Source organism: Apteryx rowi, unplaced genomic scaffold (assembly GCF_003343035.1).
Source record: "Apteryx rowi isolate R43461 unplaced genomic scaffold, aptRow1 scaffold_119, whole genome shotgun sequence".
In the NCBI taxonomy this organism is placed as follows: Eukaryota; Metazoa; Chordata; class Aves; order Apterygiformes; family Apterygidae; genus Apteryx; species Apteryx rowi.
The window spans coordinates 1,803,702-1,822,647 of record NW_020447408.1 but is presented as its reverse complement, the minus strand read 5'-3'; the positions used below and the strand labels follow the sequence as shown (position 1 = coordinate 1,822,647).

Sequence of the window (18,946 nt, the reverse complement as noted above, 5' to 3'; positions counted from 1 at the left end):
ACCTGAAATAAGATTGACAGAAAAGCATCATGCAGTCAGCAACAGCCAAAAGGGTATTTGTCTTCTTGCCATTCCATCCATACAGTGCAAGAAGGATAAGTCTCCTTCAGAAGGGCTGAATCTCCTCTCAKGTCCCAAGATCTAAGCTAAGGGGCACCTCTGACTGACCCTGGGAGGAGGTTTAGCAGTACAGATGTTTGTGGTTCAGGGTGTAAGTTTGTTATCCAGGCCAGGCCTAGCAGTATAGAGATGCCCTGACAGAGTCCTGTGTCTCTCAGAAGAATGTGCTGCTATCTAGTACTGGAAGGCATTTTAGGAACTTGGGATCTGCTCTYGATGGAACTAGCCAATTTTTAGCTGTTCTGAAATGGTGAGTTAGAGTAACACAAGAGATGGCTGAAATGCACAAAACTTCTCAGACTTGAGAAAGTTGTGCCAAATTTGCATTCAGATGCTTTTGCTTTTGCCTTTGTTTAAGACAGTGTAGTATTCCAACTATCATTTCAATCAGTTTTTGTTTTAACTTGTACTAATTTCATTTGTTTTGTAGCACATTTAAATCTTGTTTTCAAAATATGGTTTGTCTTTTTAATGCTTTCAGCTCTGCTTGTTTGTATGTTTTAATTTTTGTTTTCCTTTTTTGGCATTTGTTTTATTTTATATCACCCTCCGGGATCCCCCAATATTGACCCTGTGACCTGTGACCTTTCAACCTACATCCCTACAATGATTTCCTCCCTTCCTGTGACCTCTTTTGGGGCTTGGTGCTTCTCCACCTAGTAGTTTAAGACTAGCCAAAAATGCAAAGCAAGGCTTGAATAACTCTCCTCCAGTGAAAGAGCTGAAAGAATCCTCTGCAGTTGATGCCTTCCGATCCCGCAGCATCAGTGTGTCTGAACATGTGGTCCGCAGGTAGAGGCACTTTAAATGGGGAGAATCCAAGAGCAATTCAGCACTTGGAAATATTACTGCAAGGGTGGGTGGAAACAGGGTGGATTTGCATGTGGGATGCTTGCATGACTTCATTAGGCTATTAAAAATCTGGTCTTAGCCGCAATCTAGGTTTTGGGAAAGTATCATGGATATCTCATGGCTTCCCAGTGCCACCTGTTGGATTGTCACATCACACTCTGTGTTGGGTATATTTACTTTGCCCTGTTCTCTGATGCTTTAGCAACAAAAATTTCCATTCCAAAGTAAAGATAGTGGAGAAGAAAAAAAAAGAAAGAAAAAAAGAAAAGAAAAAGGTTGCATTCTGTGCAAATGAGAATCCTTGTTTAAACTCACTAAAACTTTGACATTCCAGGAAGTGACTTGATGTGGGAGGGTCTTGATATTCTGCAAACTTATGCGCAAGCCCTTCTCCCAAACTGAGGAATATTTTGGGCCCTTGTCTGGGACTTGTTCTTTGTGGTAAAGAGAGCTTACAGAAGTATTTTAGACTAAAGTAACTGGCCATGAAACCTTAACTTATATCTCTACAGAGCAGTGAAGGGTGAAATGTATGCTCAGCCCATATGAAGCCATTGCTTTCATGACAAAAAAAAAAAACAAGTTTTGATCATGGGCATTGATTTGCTCACATGAAAGATGAAAATTTATGCTAGTTTCTTRAAGATCTTAAGATCTCTTCCCTTGAATGTTAAATTGCTATCTATAACATGTTGGTTGAAAATCTGAACTTGAAGATTTGTGCTTTAATCTATAGGGAATATATTTCCTGCTGTCAGTAGAATTTTACTGCCTGTATATGTACTTTTGACTATATTTTATTTGGGGGAGTGATGCTGAAGTGACTGGATTGTGAGTATACTTCTGGCACTTCATTCTCTAATGTCCCCATTAGTGTATTACTGACTCTCTTCTCTTGTGTTTATATGTAAATTGTAGCAACTGAAAGTTCAGATAATTACCCTTAATCATGACAAAGAAGTTCCCGTGTCATGAAAATTTGGCCATATGTCAACTTAGCTTGTATTACGATGGCACAAGGAGTCTTCTTTATAAAATTACTACAACCCGGCCAACTATTGCAACTGATTGTTTCAAATTACATTCCTAACCCAGTTAGTTTGAAAGCAAAATTACTCTCTATTGTTGTGCAAATGTACTGTTCAGAGTGCAATTTTTTTTCTATTTCAAATTAAATTAGGCTTTACATACCAGTTGAATTTGTTTGGGGCAAAAAAATCAAAATATGTGAAGGATGCAACAGAGAAAAAAGCAAACCGCAGCATTATAATTTATGGCTCATGGGCAACATGTTGCCTGGGAGAATCTGCAGGTTGCTTATGTCACAGGATGCTTGCCCTCACTATAGATTAGCAAATGCAAAGCATGGTGCTGCCACTCGCTCTTTGACTGGTGCAATTGCCCATGAGCCACCCAACATCACTAGTCAGTTGATGGACATTTAAGTATTTCTCAATTTCTTGAGGTAAAATATACRTTCTACAGTGACAATCTACAAAGCATAATATGAGGGCGATCCAAAAATATCTTGACAATATTCTGGGTTTAATGTTTGGCTACCTCTCTCTATTCTGGCAAATGCATGTATTGCAGGTTGCTCTGCATCTTACTATCTTTTGGGTGACAGGGACAAGCATTTTGCAATGTGATCTGTCAGTTGGAAACATTCTCTTCTAGTCGGATACAAACATCCATCACTAGTTCAAGCCTAGGCTCTGCGGATGAAAATTCAATGGCTCAGGCTGATGACAATTTAAAAAATCTCCATCTGGAACTCACCGAGACCTGTCTGGATATGATGGCCCGATAYGTCTTTTCAAACTTCACTGCAGTGCCTAAGAGGTAGGAGTCAGTCACTGGCCGCCATAGGAGAGATGTTTTTGTTGGAGGTTCATATTTCACCTTATTAGTGGAAAATTACTGTTACACACTTGAGATTCTGGCAGAGCCAGGCTCTTAAGCTGTTCCTTGCAGATAAAATCTGGATTGGCTAAATATGAAGTTAGATGAGAGAACTCCATTGGAGCCAGCCAGCCTTTGCCTCAGCCTTGAACTGTCCAAAAGCAGATGCACTGAAAGCTGTGTAGACTCCAGTGGCATGCTGTCTCYGAGCAGTGGTTTGCTCTATTTCCTTGCTGCTTAATCACCCTCTTCGCAACAGAGCTGAGTGTCATGCCAGCTGGCTTCAAATCAAGGGCATTTACTTTTCTTGCTAATCCCTCCCAGAAGGMGGCCTGTAGCTCAGGCAAGGCTACTTTCCATAGTGCTCTATAATGTGTGCCCAGGAGTGTTTCAGCAGTAGCACTGCTATCAACTGATATTAAAGTCAGCTCATCCCTTATCCTGAYGGATAATGTGTACATTGATCAGGGCGGGGGGGAGTAAGTTAAAAGACACCAGAAAAAGGAGGAAAGCAGTATCTCCTACGTACTTGCAGAAAATGTTGTCTGCATAGCCTCTGTGCTCCACAGTCTGAGAGCTGTGTTCATCACAAATGTGTTTCTAGGTCTCCCGTGGGCGAGTTTCTGTTGGCTGGAGGAAGGACAAAGACATGGCTGGTTGGTAACAAGCTAGTGACTATCACTACAAGTGTTGGAACAGGGACAAGGTCCCTGCTTGGCCTAGACTGTGGAGAGCTCCAAAGCAGCACAGAATCAAGGTAAGCTTTGCTTCTATTTCTAGAAGTATTCACCTAGCAAAGTCAGTTAAACCACTGTTATGCCGAATCTTTTTAGGCTTTCCTCTTAACTAAAGAGGACTCTCATTTGTCCAGCATGACTGCTCTCTCAGTATCACCATTTTTCTTTTTCCACAGCTCAGACCCTGTTTCGCAAGTCAGACAAACTAAAGAAGCTCCAGCAAAGCTAGAATCTCAAGCTGGGCAGCAGGTTTGCAGAAGCTCTCGCAACAGAGTCAGATCCATGTCTGGTAAATTCCTATCCTGGAGTCTTATAACTGCTGTTGGGTCTGAGTAGTAGACTTGACTTAGGTGTTGACTAATTTGAGAATCTGGGCCTGTCTTGTGTTTAATAGTGGGCAAGTAGCAGCAGCTCTTGGCCTCGGGAGGTGCTGCTCATGCTTGCTTCTCCTTGCAGGAAGCTTTGGCGGTTGTGTAAGTGGTGAGCATTTGCAGCGAGAATCACCTGTATTTAGCTAACCTCATGGTTTAAAAGAAACACATTCAAAGTTCTCGTAAGTTCCTAATATTGTGAGCACAGGTGCTAGCGGAGCTCAAAAGACTTGCTGTTTCTGAGGTATTTTTCTTGGTAGCTAAAATGGCTCTCCTTTCTCTTTTGTGCTTCTCCTGCTAGGTGGTCATGCCTTGCGTGTTGGTGCCTTAGACAATTCAGCCTCCCACTTCTCCAGTGGCTCAGCTTCCCAAGGGATACAGAGTCCTCCTGCTCCTGCRTCTCGAACAGAGAAAACAAATCCTGCTGCGCAGACACCTCTGCAGAAAGAAAAAGCAAACTTAGCTGCATATGTCCCTCTGCTGACACAGGGCTGGGCAGAAATCCTGGTGCGCAGACCCACAGGTATTCTTTACCTGGGTGTGGAGTGGGCTTTTTTGAGTAGCTAAGGAGCTGGAACCTGATGAAGAAAAATTCATATTTAGTGCAAATGGATCTCCTCTTTACTACATAGACTCTTCTGCCTCTTGAAATTAATACATCTGATACTTGATTCTTTGAAATCTTTCTTTAGTGTTTTAAAGCTACAAAAGGCCCGTGAAAAGACTGAAGTGAGGACTTAATTTGTAGATTAGGTGCTGTTACAGAAATAGAGCCAGATGATGTCAACCCTACTTTGTGCCTCCCRTTTTTACACTGCACTGTGTTCTTTCTTGGAAATCTGTCTATGCTGTGTTTTAGCCTCCCGTCCTAGATGCAAGATGAATAAGACTTATAGCTAGAGTAGAGTGCCTAGTTGCATTTCCTGTTAGGGAAAGAGATGTTGAAGGTAAAAATTCCTGTACAGTGTGTTCCAAAACATAAACTGGGAATTGTCTATTTCAGCTGGAAGTTGCTTCATGAGAAAATAGCTGAAATGACCTAATATCATTAATTAAAATACCTGAGTATTTTGAATGCCTTTTGAGAGTCTGCTGTGGTGATGAGTTACCAATGGTGGTTTTTGGAGAGCTTGATGTGAGGTATAGAGTACTGGGAACTACTCACTAAAAATAGGAAATTAATCAAGGGATCTCCCAAGCGTCGGGAGAATTGAAAACTTGCTCCGTTTTGATTTTACTTGCAAAACCCAAAACAATTTATGCTTTTCATTGCGAGTTGTAAACTTTCTGGAGTGGAAGTAGTGAACGCTCTTCCCTAATTGTCTCCACCAGGTAACACAAGCTGGCTAATGAGTCTGGAGAACCCGCTCAGTCCTTTTTCTTCAGATATCAACAATATGCCCCTGCAAGAGCTCTCCAATGCGCTCATGGCTGCAGAGCGTTTTAAGGAACACCGAGAAACAGCTCTCTATAAATCCCTCTCTGTCCCATCTTCCAGCTTGGCTACTGGGACAGCCAAGCCATCGCTTCTCCAGCGTTCCAATACAGGTGAGAGATGTCTGGCCAGCAGCATGTCCAACGTAGCTGTCACTAGCCTGTTTATAGTCAGTTGGAGTTACTRCAAGTCTTCTAGAACAGTAAAGCTAGCAGCATGAGGAATAACGTAGTAAGGAGAAAGGAAATCAACTCTTCTCCATAGCAGAGAAGTGTTCAGTGAAAAATCCCCTTCCTCCTTGCTTCTGATATTCCATCAGAAAAATATCTCTCTTCCTTAAATAAAAAATACCTTCTTTGGAGGAGTAATGAGTGTCATGCTAAATGTTCCCCAGATGAAAATGAAAAAAGCCATGGATGGTTTCCCTTTCCCACTTGTTTGGGGCTGATCTGGGCTTCCCACGTGTGGATGGATCTTCCTGTGCAGCGTTTCCATTTCCATTTATGTCTTTAGTGTAGAAGCTTGTTTGGCTGCTGACAGCGCTAGGTTCCTAAGAGAATGGCCTAATACAAACCTTGCCATTCAGGGTCAGTTAGTTGCCTCTGTCTTTTACAGTGTGAGACAGCAGCATGTAAATCCTGTTTTCTGTGGATGTATTCCCCTTTAAAAGGACTGTTTGGCCTTCAGACTCATGCATTTGAATCGCTTGAGTTTCTTTTGATGGCTTTATTTTAACAAGGGCCTAGACTTGTTGCTATGTTGACTCTGCTGCCTGGTGACATTAGCACTAGTTCACTTCCGCAGGAGTTGTTAATATTGGGAGGCCTAGTGTTGACCAACAGCTGGAATTTGTAAGCCTTGTAAGTAACCCCAGCTCAGAGCTCTAATCATCGGCATCTAAAACTGTCTGAGGCTCTCAGCATTGCTAGTGCTAGCACAACTGACTGGTGATAACTGCAGAAAAGGCTGTTCTGTGGAGGTGACATTAATAGTGTAGGTTGTTTGGAAATCCAGTAAAAATGCTTGCTTTAAACAACAAAATCTCACTCCTGACCAAGGCCTTTTTGGCAGAACATGATTTTAAGGTTTCAGGATGTGTAAAACACAAAATTCAAGCCAAAATTAAATGATGACTTAAAAAAAATCTTATTTGTGAACAATTTCATTGACTTTTAAGAGTTTCTGGTACAAAGACACTAACAGATTAGTTAAAAGAAGCACCCACTTGAATGTCAGTCCTGTGGCAGTCAGTGAGAAAATTATTTTAGCCATATTCTTGTTAATGCAACTTCTACTGTAGAGTTGTTAGAACTGTCTGACAAATTAATGTTCTGAAGAAGTTTTGCTATCAAACTGTCATATACATGTTGCTCTCTTTTAGCCTTTTTAGAGGCTAAGACTGCATGAATCTTTATCCGTATTTCTACTCTTCCCTCTTCTGTGTGTTTAAAAATGATCTTTTGCCAAAAGTATGTAGCTTAGGAAAAGCCCAGACTGGTTTCCTGCTTGTGCTAGAATATCACTAAGGGCTTCTCCCTTTTCTAGCTCTAAAAGCTAAAGATGCATTCTTCCAAGAGCAGTTTGAGTCTGCATTGTTTGAATGTGTTTATGCCTCCCTATTCATGTTGAGACCCTCTACCCTGAAAGTATCCCTTTGGCATCTAGTGAGCTTATCCCAGCTTGTTCTTTCCTTTTTTTTTTTTTTTTTTTTTNTTTTATTATTATTTTTAAATAGGTTCTTGGTTACATTTTAAACTCTGTGCTTTTTAATTTTTTTCATGTAGTCTCTCTTTCCTTTTGATGTAGCTGCTCACTTGATTTCCCTTTGCAGTGGCCTCTTTCTCTTCCATGTACCAGTCCAGTTGTCAAGGGAAGTTGCACAGGAGCATATCCTGGGCAGGTATATTTATATATATTTAAGGAAAAAAAAAAAAGTATTGCCATAGAAGAACACCTCTGATTCATAGAAACTGTATCCCTCATACTTCATTTTCCCTTTCATGTCTCTTGTCTGTACCCGGTCTCATTACTCTCAACAAATGGGATCTTGACTAGCATGAAGAAGTCCAAGCCAGATCCAACATTTGCAAGTGCAAACAACTTCTTAAGGCAATTTTTGTTTTAGCTGGGGTGGATTGTGAGTCATGAGGCACAGTGTTGAATGACATGTCAAAATGTCCGAGTGTCTTGATTAATTGAATTATTTATTTTCGGCTTCATTTTACAATTGGCTTTGTGTTCTGCTAATTCTGAAAGCTCCCACTTCTGAGAATAACATAGAGTATGCCATAGGAAGAGCTACCCCCACAGAAAACTGGCCTTAGAATCTGATACAAGAAGCCGTTTGATGTTACAGTGGGTGCTGGTTGCAAGTTTTTTAAATAAAAAATAAGAAATATATTTCAGGTGCAAACCTGATAAATTGAAGCTTTTTAGAGGCTCAATAGCAGCATAAAATCTTTCTCCACCTCATTAAAATTGTCTTCCTAAATAAATTATGTGGAGATCAAATTGCATACCTTATGAGCACAGCACCTGCATTGCTTTGATAATCTGCAATGCTTTGTGATTTTAATGAGAGAGTTGAAATTTCCTTCCACCTTCTTTCCTTCAGTGGAAAGTTCTCTGTAGAACAGCAGGGTATTCTTAACTGCTTGTTCTTGTTGACACAGGCCTATTAAAGCAACACAAAGATGCTGCCGTAAAATATTTTTCTATACTTCTCCTCCTTGCTCATATTATTCCATTCCCACCTACAGTGTAATTAGAGAGTGCTCACATTATTTAAAAACACAGCAATCTTGGCAGTAATGTAAGAGCTAGGGAAGCTTGGAAGCACTGGGTATATGCAGGTGTGTTCTGGCTTGGACAGCTAACCAGATCAGCACGTTTTTTTTAGAAGGTATGTGTGTGCAATGCTAACTCTTAATTGCTTCTTTGAAATAACTTTGGTCCTGCGAGTTGAAATCAATCCAGGAAAAGCTGCTTTAGTGATTTTTATTTTTTGCTGATTATTTTTATTTTGTGTGTGTGCTAATTTTTTTTTTTTTTTTAATTTGGAAAACAAATCTTGGCCTTTCAGATTGGTCTTCCAGTCCCTCATGTGCGTAACGGGAAGCCTCCTGTTCTCCAGCCTTTTCCTCAGGACAAAAAAGCAAGGCCAAGAAGAGCCTTTGGTCAGACTCATCCCTGTGGTCAGGGTTACTGCCTGGAGTAGAGACAAAGTTATATGTTGTGATAACCTCCTCCACCATAGGCAGGGCTTCCAAGGAGCTTTCTTGTCAGTGTGGTTTCATTAACCATATTGTCTGATCAGATGCCACATGCAGGTTTCCCAGTATTGTTGCAGTGCATGTATTACTCTCCCTCTCTTGTCTTTTCATGTGTCCGGGGCTGAATTATTTTGCTTCTACTGAGACATACTAGGAAAACTGCCAAACTGCAAGGAAATGACTCCTAGTAAAATTTCTCATCTCCTTTTAGGCCGCTATAAGGCACAGGAGCATTGCATTTCAATGCAAGAAAGACTTATTCTTTTGCATAGTTACATAGAACTGATGTCTTCATTGCCTGGATAATAATGGACTTTTAATGCCAGTCTTTTATTTTCTCACATCTCTGTAGTTACTGTCTGTCCTGATAACTGATTATTGATGTGCACAAGGTCCCATTTTCTTCATTCTGTCCCCTACTTGTTCATCAGTAACAATTGGAAACAACTGCACTTATTTTGACAAAAGTAGCTGCAGCCCTTTGCTATGAGGGTAAGTTGATCAGTTATTCTATACAAAAGGGAAACCGGGAACAAGTCTGACATGACATGAGATCAAAGAACTAGACCACACATCCAACATGGCCTTCCATTGAAATCCCATAGGGAAAAGGCTGGTACTTCAGAGGAAAGGATAGGGTCCTGCCATTCTGTGCCTCTTTGCAGACTTCGGTTCTTCTGTGTTGTGTCTCGGTAGAATCAGCGGTAGTGCTGGAGGAAGGGAGCCCGTCGGAAATGGAGCTAAAGGAAACTGATTCCCCAGCTGAGTCTCCAGAGAGTGAAGATTTTGAGGCTGCATGCCCTGAACAAGTCCTGAATGAAGAAAGGTTTGGTAAACCCCAGGAATCTTACAGCAGGGTAAGGAGAAACAGCGGCCTACCAATTCTGTCTTGTATTGCAACCTCATCTTCAGATGCTGGAGAATTGTCTGTGCTCAGCTGAGTCCCCTGCCTTGTTATCCCCTTTAGGAACTCACTAATGATACCAAAATGCACATTCAGTTATGGTTGAGAGTTTGGATGGTTCATAAGGGACTGCATAGAGAGCAGCAGCAGTAAATACCTGTTTTATGCAGGGCCCTCAATGTGCATTTCTTTGTATTTGGGACTTCTCCACTCATCTTTCACTGAAAGTGTCTGCTGGTGTCTCAAATACTACTGTGTCAGCTTTTATTTTGTTTATTAGGAAAACTGTTCATCTTTGTTTCTTTTCTTTTAAGTCCTCCTCAACCTCTAGTCAAGAGGAAAAATCTCTGAAATCAGAAGACCTGGTAGAGGGTGGAATTCCCATCGGGAGAGTCCTCCCTTCAGAGGATGGCCGAACACTGGAGGAGCTTTCCTTTCAGCCGTCCCAGCCGCTCAGCAAGTCGAGCTCTTCCCCTGAACTACAGACGCTGCAGGAGGTTCTCAAAGATGCAAACGGCAGAGAAGTAACAAGAAGGCTGAGCACAGAAGTGAAATCAAAATCTCAGTCTGGGAACCTGGAAGGGGAAGGGCTGGGCAGTTGGTTGGGCAAGGGGGAGGACGCCAGAGCAACCGGGTCAGGTGGGTTGGATGGTGGTGTGCCTGCTACCTCACCTCGCTCCCCCACTGGGCACCGGCCCAGAGGATACACCATCTCTGACTCGGCCCCATCAAGGAGAGGCAAAAGGATCGAGAGAGATGCCTTCAAGAGCAGAACAGCAGCCTCCAATGCTGAGAAAGTACCTGGAATAAACCCAAGGTTGGTGGAGGGGCATATCTGAAGCTAGAAATAGTGAGCTCGTAATTGCTGGAGCTACGACTGGATTTGCTCAAACCGGTCTACTTTTTTTTTTTTTTTTTTTTTTTTTTTTTTTTTTTTTTAAGAGATACAAAACAGTATCTGGTTAAAAAGAAGGACTAATAACCTGTTGTTTCAGGTCCTAATATAGACACCTTGAACACACTGCCACCAAATTAACTTTGCAATCTTAGGAAATAAGTCTCTTAAATAATGAAAGAAATAGATAAATATTTTTCTAATGATTCTACTCTTTCCCAATTTGGGGTCCAAATGTACATCTGTGGCTTGAGTACAGGTCACCGAGAGTTAATTCAGCTGTGAATGGGATGAGTTACTCATCTTGCTTTTCAAGAAATACAAAGCGCAGAATACTTAGCAGAAGGAGAAATGGGTGGCTTTAATAGCTGCTTTTTGAACATTAGATATTGGCATTGCCCAAAACTATGTTATGAGACAATCTTCTTATTGATGGCAGGTTAATTTTGTAAACCACGAGTCTCTGTAAATTGATTTATCTTCTAGATTAGAAATACCCCAGATAACTGTGACGCAGGAGTGCCTTCCCACTCCTTCGTCCTTTGTAGAGACTGCCTTGTAGATAAGGAATTTGTGCAGCAGCCACTGTTTGAGATGGTGACTGATTTTTGACATGGGTTCGTACTCAACTGGAGGTAGTCCAGGCACTTAAACTGTCTTTGAAAGTTGACTAATACTCTGCTAGGACTGTAATTTCTCCTCTTTTTCTTCTCTATATAACGTTCTTATAAGCAACAGGTTGAAATGGACTTAATGTATATAGTAACAGGACTTGTTTCCCTCCCCCCCCGCCTCCAGCTTTGTGTTTTTACAGTTGTACCACTCCCCCTTCTTTGGAGATGAGAACAACAAGCCCCTTTTGTTGCCAAATGAGGTAGGTAAGGGTGTCTTAATTAATACTTCTAGTTAATTCTTGTAACATCATCACTATTTTTCCAACGTCAGTCATAGTAAAGAATGTCCAGTTCAGATGGCGCAATTTAAAGGTGGTTCCTACTGACTGCTGCAGAGGTGAAATTTTCTGTACGCTAATCCTGGTAGCTCCCACTTTCTGGTGGATTGCATTTTCCTTTGACAGTGCTTATGTAGTGCTCTGGATTGAGAGCTGAGGTGGTTTTGCTTCTGAAACAAATGAAGACCAACTCCAAGGGTATAAAATAGATCTCAGATGTTGGGCGATTTTGCTGGGGCTGTTGCAGAATCTCAGCCAGAAGGCAGGATGGTTTTGGGGGTTTGGGCTTTTGCAGGAATGCAGGATGAAAACTGAGCAATAGGTGATGATGGCAGAGTGAGCTTTCTGTGGTAGTATGGGAAATGAATGATAAACTTCCTGAAGAAGTARCGCTGATGGTGTGCTCGTGGAACTGAGCACAACAGACCGAATGGCAAAGTCTCCCTTCACTTTTGGTTCAGGTGGCAAGGCAGCGGGGAGATGGGGTGGGATAAGGTGATGCCCTGTGCTGAAAGTGTTCTTCAGAGCAAGAGACATGATATTTTTTCATGCCTGCAGCTGAAATGAAGAGATCTTGTACTTTATTATGGTGGATGCACCTAATCCATGCRGTTTGCCAGATTAATCTCATCTGAAGTATAAAAGAAAAAAAGCCTGATAGATGCCATATAGCACTGCTCTGTACCCCAAACTGATGCTCGTGTCCTCTTGTAGAACAGAATAGGGCAACATTCATTGAGGAAGACACTAGCGAAGGTCGGGAATCTTTGCTTACTCTTCGTACTGTCGTAATCTGTGCGTGGCATGCCACTATCCTGGAGAGGTTTTAGGGAGGGGTGAGGGTGTCTGGAGATGATTACTGCTTAAAGATATGACAAATGTTTTGATTGCAGACATTTGAAAGATCAGTGCAGCTCCTGGATCAAATTCCTTCTTATGATACGCACAAGATTGCAGTGCTCTATGTTGGAGAAGGCCAGGTGAGTTGTGTGTAAATGCATTAATTGTTTAATGGTTGCATTTCAATAGGAGGCCAAGCACCACCACTGCAGCTGTGAGATTTGTACTGCTCTCATAGTAGCCTTGTTTCTCCTTAATTTCCTGCACTAAAAAGCAGTGCCTCGAGGCGTGGCAAAATGCTGGAAGACTAGTCTTTGCCATCCTCATGGCTTGTGCCTGTATTACAGGGTGAATATCTGATAGTTTGAGTACTGTCTGTGATTACCCTGATAMATAAGAAAGGATTCTCTTATTTTTGGGTGACTCTTGAAAGTCTTGATGTTTTTCCTTTTTTATGTGACCAGCTCTGGAAACTGTGGTGCCTTATGCAAATAGTCCACCACTCCGACACAACAAGCACAGGTTGTGCACTCTAAGTAACCCTGGGACTGTCTGTGTAGAAAGTGTCTTGCTGTTCTACCTGTCAGATCTGGAGCCTGCGTGAAGCCCATCTTAGAATGGAAGAACCTAGTCACTCCAGCTGATTGAGTACTCTTCGCTTTCATTGTGGGACTCTTATGTTTTTATTTTCTAGACCAACAATGAAATTGCTATTCTGTCAAATGAACATGGATCCTATCGCTATACAGAATTCCTGACTGGGTTAGGGAAGCTCATTGAACTCAAAGACTGTCAGCCTGATAAAATTTACCTTGGTGGCCTGGACGTGTGTGGGGAGGATGGACAGTTCACATACTGTTGGCATGATGACATTATGCAAGGTAAGATGTCTCCAGAAGCTGGAAGTGGAAGGATGGTTTCTGCTCATCTTAAGACTGAGCTGTGTCCTACAAACCTTCCCAGGGGTGTGGTAAAGATGACCTGGAGCTCTGTTCTCCTGTTTTTCTGTGATATCTGTGTATGTTGTGTGTTAAAACTTTGGGGAGGTGTCCACATGCCTTATCTATGAAAAAAATCATGCTGCTTGCTTATAAAATAATCTGTACAATCAGAGATTGATTTGGTGATACATAGAGATTTTTAGAATAAGCTGTTCGTTCTTGAGCTGCTATGAAAGCTGTTAACTGAGGGTAGTGTTCCTGCCAAAAATTTGCTAAAAGTTTCTCTTAAGAACAGTATTGAAAGTAGGAGGGTTGTCATTCTCCATGGTCGTTACTAGTTGAACTGTATACAGATGCTGTAGCACTAAGCAGTGCAGATACAGTCTAAGGTTCAACAGGCTATGATGAACTTCCCAAATTTTTCATATAGCTCTGTTCATCCCAGTTGATCTTGCAACTGGAATCATGGTATTTAATCTGGTTCAGTGAGCCAGCTGCACGTTACTTACTGTGGCCTTGGTGCTCTGCAGAGCTCAGTTACGGGAATTCCTTTTTCAGGTATTTAATTCTTCTTCTTCAAAGCAAATTCTGCTCACCATGGTACTGTGGCCATGAAGCATTTCTCCCTCAGTCTTCTATTCATTTTATATACATAGACAGATAGCTACCCTAGCTTGATTAGAACTCTTATTCCAATATAAATCTGACACATGCTGAAAGCCAGACCCTTAATGCACTTTTCTGAGCCTGGTGCTAGAGAAGGGCCATGCTGGCAGGACATAAAAACTGGCAGGTACGGAGCTTCCAAAGGGTCCCCTTTCCATGACCAAGAGCTGGCTACTGTGGTCCGTGCTCCAGGTACCAAGCAGAGCAATCCAGAAGGCCCAGGACATGTTCAGCTCTCGCAAATGAAGACAAACCTATCAAGGGAGCACAACTTATTTTTTGGTTATTGTGGTGCTGGCATTACTTTGTCTTTCAGACAAATGCCATGTGTTGACCACTGCTGAGACAGGGGCCCTGTTCTTGCCTCTACCCAGATCCACAGTAGCACTGCTTTCCCAGCCCAGCTGAAGGGTTTTTCTGTTTCTTCTTCAGCCATTTTCCACATTGCTACTCTGATGCCCACTAAGGATTTGGATAAATATCGCTGTGACAAGAAAAGGCACCTTGGGAATGATTTTGTTTCTATCATTTACAATGATTCTGGAGAAGACTTTAAACTGGGAACAATAAAGGTACAAGATTTTACTCGCGGGTGTGTTGTAAAACAGATGTTTGGCTGTTTATAAAAACTTAAGAATGTTCTTAACTTGGCAAACAGTGTTGAAATCACGATTGAAGGTTATTTACCTCAGTGGATTCACACATGTTAGCACGTGGCATTCACAAGGGTCATGCTGGTTGCCAGTAAAATGTGGTTTGCTGTTTTACTGTTTTCTCATTAGGGTCAGTTCAACTTTGTGCATGTTATCATCACACCACTTGACTATGACTGTAACCTGGTGACGCTGCAGTGTCGGAAAGGTAGGAATCATTCCAACATTTGTTCTCAGTCTTTTCTGTATTCATGGTGCAATAACTGCCTTCACTTTGGAGCGTTTTTGTGTTTCAAAAGTAAAAACTTCCAGGAGAAACCCTCTGAAACCAGTTTGCTGCCTTTTATCTCTGGATGTCCTATTCATAAATCTTCCCCAAGATAGGAGGCATCTTCCCTTTGTACCACTCATACTGTCTTCAAGCTTAAGACAAAGCGTCAGCAGAGTACAGCAGGTCCCTCTGACAATTGCTTGGAAATGCCTTCGGAGATGGGAGGTAGAGATCCCTGTGGCTAGTCAGCCTCTCTTGTCCTTCCCAGCACTGCARGACCTGATCCTTGGAAACTGGTCAAGGCTCCTTGCTGAGTCAGCAGTGCTGTTTCAGTGATCTGCAGGGGCATTTGCTTTCCTCTTACYGAATGGGGACTTTTGGAGTGCTCTTAGCTCCCACTTTGGTTTATGGGATAATGTGCCCAGCAGGCTCTCATCAAACCTTTACGAAGCAGCCAGAATTTAATAGCTGCTTGTATTAAGTTGCAGTGTGAGTTTTGTTGCAGCTGGAGCTGTAGTGCTTGATGGAAACTTCTGAGATTCTGTGCTGAAAATCCTCAGGTTTATATTACTTGTACATTTAATTACTGGCAACRTTTGGCTTGTTCTTCTCTTAACTGTATTTTACATGAGTTTCTCTTCTTTTTTTAAAATGAAGATATGGAGGGGCTCGTAGACACAAGTGTTGCTAAGATCATCTCTGATAAGAACCTGCCATTTGTAGCACGTCAGATGGCCCTGCACGCTAATGTGAGTACCCCTAAGCTCCGTGAGACCTTCTCTTTTCAGCTGGCGTCTTGGTCCATCGCTGACTACCAACGAATGAGTAGGGCTCCATAAAGTAATTGGGCTTTCTGCTTTGTTTCTTTCTGTTAAGTAACCTTTGAGTCACAGTTGACACATGAAGAGTTATAACTTGGAACTTTATTTTGGTGACTGACAAACTGTACCGAAATGTTCCATTAATTTTATTGTCATAGTTATGCTACAGTGCCTGCTCTCTTCTTTCCCCACTTCTCCTCACCTTTCCCAAATTAGATGGCTTCCCAGGTTCATCATAGTCGATCAAACCCTACTGACACCTACCCATCCAAATGGATTGCAAGGCTACGTCATATCAAGAGGCTAAGACACCGGGTAAATAAAGCATTCTGTTCTGCTTCCTTAATGTTTATAACTGTGCTCTACCTCACAGTCTTAATGCAACTGGGGCAAATAAAATCAGCTATCATAATTTGCTGAATAAGTCAGGGGATGAATATGCATGTGAGGTTTAGAATTCAGCTCTTGTGGGAATGATGAGTGTAGTGATGTAGATCTGGACTGGCTAGCTTCCAAACAGCTTCCCTGGCTGCAAGCAGGTTGGGGACCCTAATATCTGGGTGCAGACTTGCACCCGCTCTGCACCATTCTAGTGATCGTAAGATGAGCTGTGCTGACTAACCAGTGCTGCCCTGCCCAAATGGAGAGTGAAAAGAGTTTGGGGAGAACATCGGGCTTATCAGTTCTCATTTGACTTTTAGCTACGTGAAGAAACCCAGTACCAGACTCCTGGCCTCCCCCTGCAAATGCATCCATCTGCTCCAGCAAAGCCCCCTCCCCAAATACCTCAAGACCCTCCGCCAACCTATGAGACTGGGCAGAGGAAGCGGCTGATCTCCTCGGTGGATGACTTCACAGAGTTTGTGTAAACCCCAGTGCGGTCGGTGTGTCTGTTCTCAGACATAAGAGGCAGCAAATGCTCTCTACCCTGCATGCTGACTCCATGCGGCCACGTGGATGTAGATGAGTAGGGTTTGGCAAACTCGGTGTGGCTGTGTTGCTTTCATGTGAACTAGTCATTGAACCGTACCACGAGGCTTGAACATGTTTCATTGTCTCGACTTGCCACTGATGTCTAATAAGGACACTGTATCCCCAGCAGATGCTCCAAGAGAGGACCAACTCTGTTGTGTTTTTGTTTGGCTTGAGCTATTTCAAGGCTTCAATCTCTGCTGGCAACTTTCTTGCAAAACCTTTCTCTAGACTTGACACCGGTGTTTGGTGGGAGCAGACTAAGATCAAGGCGGTATGGTGCTCTGCACTTCTTCACAGTAGTTGGAAGGAGCAGGAATTATGGGAATTTTGACACCTTTATTGGGGATTGAATACAATGGACTGAAAAATCCAATCGCTGTTTCCAAGCATCCTGGAATCTGTTACTCTCCAGGCCTCAGTGCCTTTCGGCACTTGAGCTCTACAGACTCCCAGGCTTGTTCTGCTGCCAGCTCTGGTAAGAGTTAATTTGGGCTCTAAAGTCACCTGCCAAATATGCTGCTTAAATTTCCAAGGACATCTCTCCATTTTGAGAGACTCGCAATGAGCCCTCCCTCATCCAGCAGAAATGTTTTTGCAAACAAAAGGAATGTGAAGCAGGGCAATGGGTGCCAGTCAGCAGAGCGATAGAATGGCAGAGAGCGCTGGTGTACAAATCACTTGTGATGAAGACAGTCTGACCCCCTGGGGCTGACTCCGCAAGGATTTAGCTAGGGGCCAAACCTTGCTTTTAGGTTCAGCTGCAGAATTTCTACCAAGTGTTTGGGGATAACTCTTGTCCCTTTCCGTGGAGCCGGTAAATCCGCTGAGAAGTACACTTTATCTTCCCTTTTTCAAAAGATTGTTGACTTGTCATCGTGGCATCATCTCTGAATGAGTTTTGCCTATTGCACTAATCACATAGCGAGAGCCTCTCCTCCCGGGCCCCTGGCTGTTGAAACAGTTAACAACGGTCCTTTTCAGTGTGAGCGTGCGCACATATAATGGGATTATGTAGTCCATCTTGTGGCAAGATGGTCATCAGACACTACACTACCTTACTGGGAGAAACTGTGTAAGCTGGACTATACTGTGAGTACTTTATCTATCTCCTGCTTTGTGAATAAAGGGGAAGTGTGACTTTTGGATCATGGATAACAGCAAAACCCTTGGAAGGGAGCTGAAGACAAATGCGATCAGCACAGGGAGGTGGAAAGTGGCAGGCAAGGAGAGAAAAGAGATGCTACTAACTGAAGCAAGACTGTTTGGGAACTCTAAGTGTATGTTGTGTTTTGAGTGTTTATAAGTCATAAAGGAAATAAAATATTTGTATGGTCAGTGAGTTCTTGCTGGCCTGGGAAGACTCAAACTGTGTCTAGTAATGTAATTTCCTCCCTTCCCCCTTTCAGTTCTCAGATCCATATCACTCATGTGTCAGTAACCATTGCAAGTGCTGGATGTGGTGGGATACATGGCCTGTGTTCGAGTCTTTGTATTGGAGAGATGCCTACACAGGCAGGTGCCTCAGCTTCCCTTCAGTCTGACCCCGTTTTGGTTCAGCTTCTGAGAACRTCGGCCAGAGGTGGTGGAGCAGGTAACGGCTGCAGCTGAGGGCCTGTGTCCCTTGAGGGTGCTGGTGCTGAGAAAGGCCCCCAGCTTCRTGCCATACTTTGTGTTGACCATCCCTCACTGCCAAGTTTATGTAGTTAATAACAGAGCAGAGCTGCCCTAAGAGGCTGGCTGATGTAAGGAAGGGTCTTGGTACTGTATGGGAGGCCGTCATTAAAATGCTAGTCACAGKCAAGGAGAATGATGGTGGAGGGGGCAGGACTGTCCAGCTGGCTGGACTCGCTCTGGTCAGTGCTGCCTTGCGCTGTGCCTTTTCTGAGCGCTTGCTGGCAGTGGTGAGTGGGTCACTGCCTGCCTGCAGGGTTGTGGTGAGTTTAACAAACCACAGGAGCCAGTTCTTAGCAGTCATCTTTTATTTGACCTTGTCATTTTTTAAGAAACACCCCCCCCACAGTTACAAAATACGGTATTTTTATTGCAGTGAAATGCTAACCAGACAGTAACAGTTTACGTATTGGTCATGATCATCTGTTCTTTTAAAAACAAAAAAGCATTTATGTATGAGTCCCTCTCTCCCTTTTAAACTAGTGGATATAGAGCTTTTATTTAAGCAGCTTGATACTGTTGCATCTTTGTGAGACTTAAGGCAATAAATAAGAAACCATCCCTTGGTGACTATGAACACAGAAATATACATTCAGGAGTACGTACTGGTTAGAGCCGTGAGTCAAGTTTATTGCTGTCAACAGTAAAGTTCCACAACTAGTAACTCT

At 42.7% G+C, this 18,946-nt stretch overlaps 1 protein-coding gene across 4 annotated transcripts in view; it reads left to right on the top strand.

Moving 5' to 3' along the window:
* The window catches only part of TSC2 (TSC complex subunit 2), a 35,749-nt gene extending 17,776 nt beyond the window's left edge, over positions 1-17,973 (top strand). For 2 of the 4 annotated variants that reach the window (XM_026085614.1, XM_026085643.1), the window contains 16 exons: positions 781-912; positions 2,650-2,814; positions 3,479-3,631; positions 3,788-3,900; positions 4,284-4,505; positions 5,315-5,530; positions 9,386-9,546; positions 9,908-10,410; positions 11,287-11,362; positions 12,334-12,420; positions 12,975-13,161; positions 14,320-14,459; positions 14,670-14,748; positions 15,469-15,560; positions 15,849-15,947; positions 16,334-17,973. In XM_026085614.1, coding sequence (XP_025941399.1) covers positions 781-912; positions 2,650-2,814; positions 3,479-3,631; positions 3,788-3,900; positions 4,284-4,505; positions 5,315-5,530; positions 9,386-9,546; positions 9,908-10,410; positions 11,287-11,362; positions 12,334-12,420; positions 12,975-13,161; positions 14,320-14,459; positions 14,670-14,748; positions 15,469-15,560; positions 15,849-15,947; positions 16,334-16,501 — 2,593 coding nt within the window. In that variant the 3' untranslated portion in view covers positions 16,502-17,973. The remainder of the gene's footprint in view (positions 1-780; positions 913-2,649; positions 2,815-3,478; positions 3,632-3,787; positions 3,901-4,283; positions 4,506-5,314; positions 5,531-9,385; positions 9,547-9,907; positions 10,411-11,286; positions 11,363-12,333; positions 12,421-12,974; positions 13,162-14,319; positions 14,460-14,669; positions 14,749-15,468; positions 15,561-15,848; positions 15,948-16,333) is intronic. The other 2 variants (XM_026085625.1, XM_026085635.1) reach the window with 2 other exon arrangements.
* Positions 17,974-18,946: the final 973 nt, after the last annotated feature.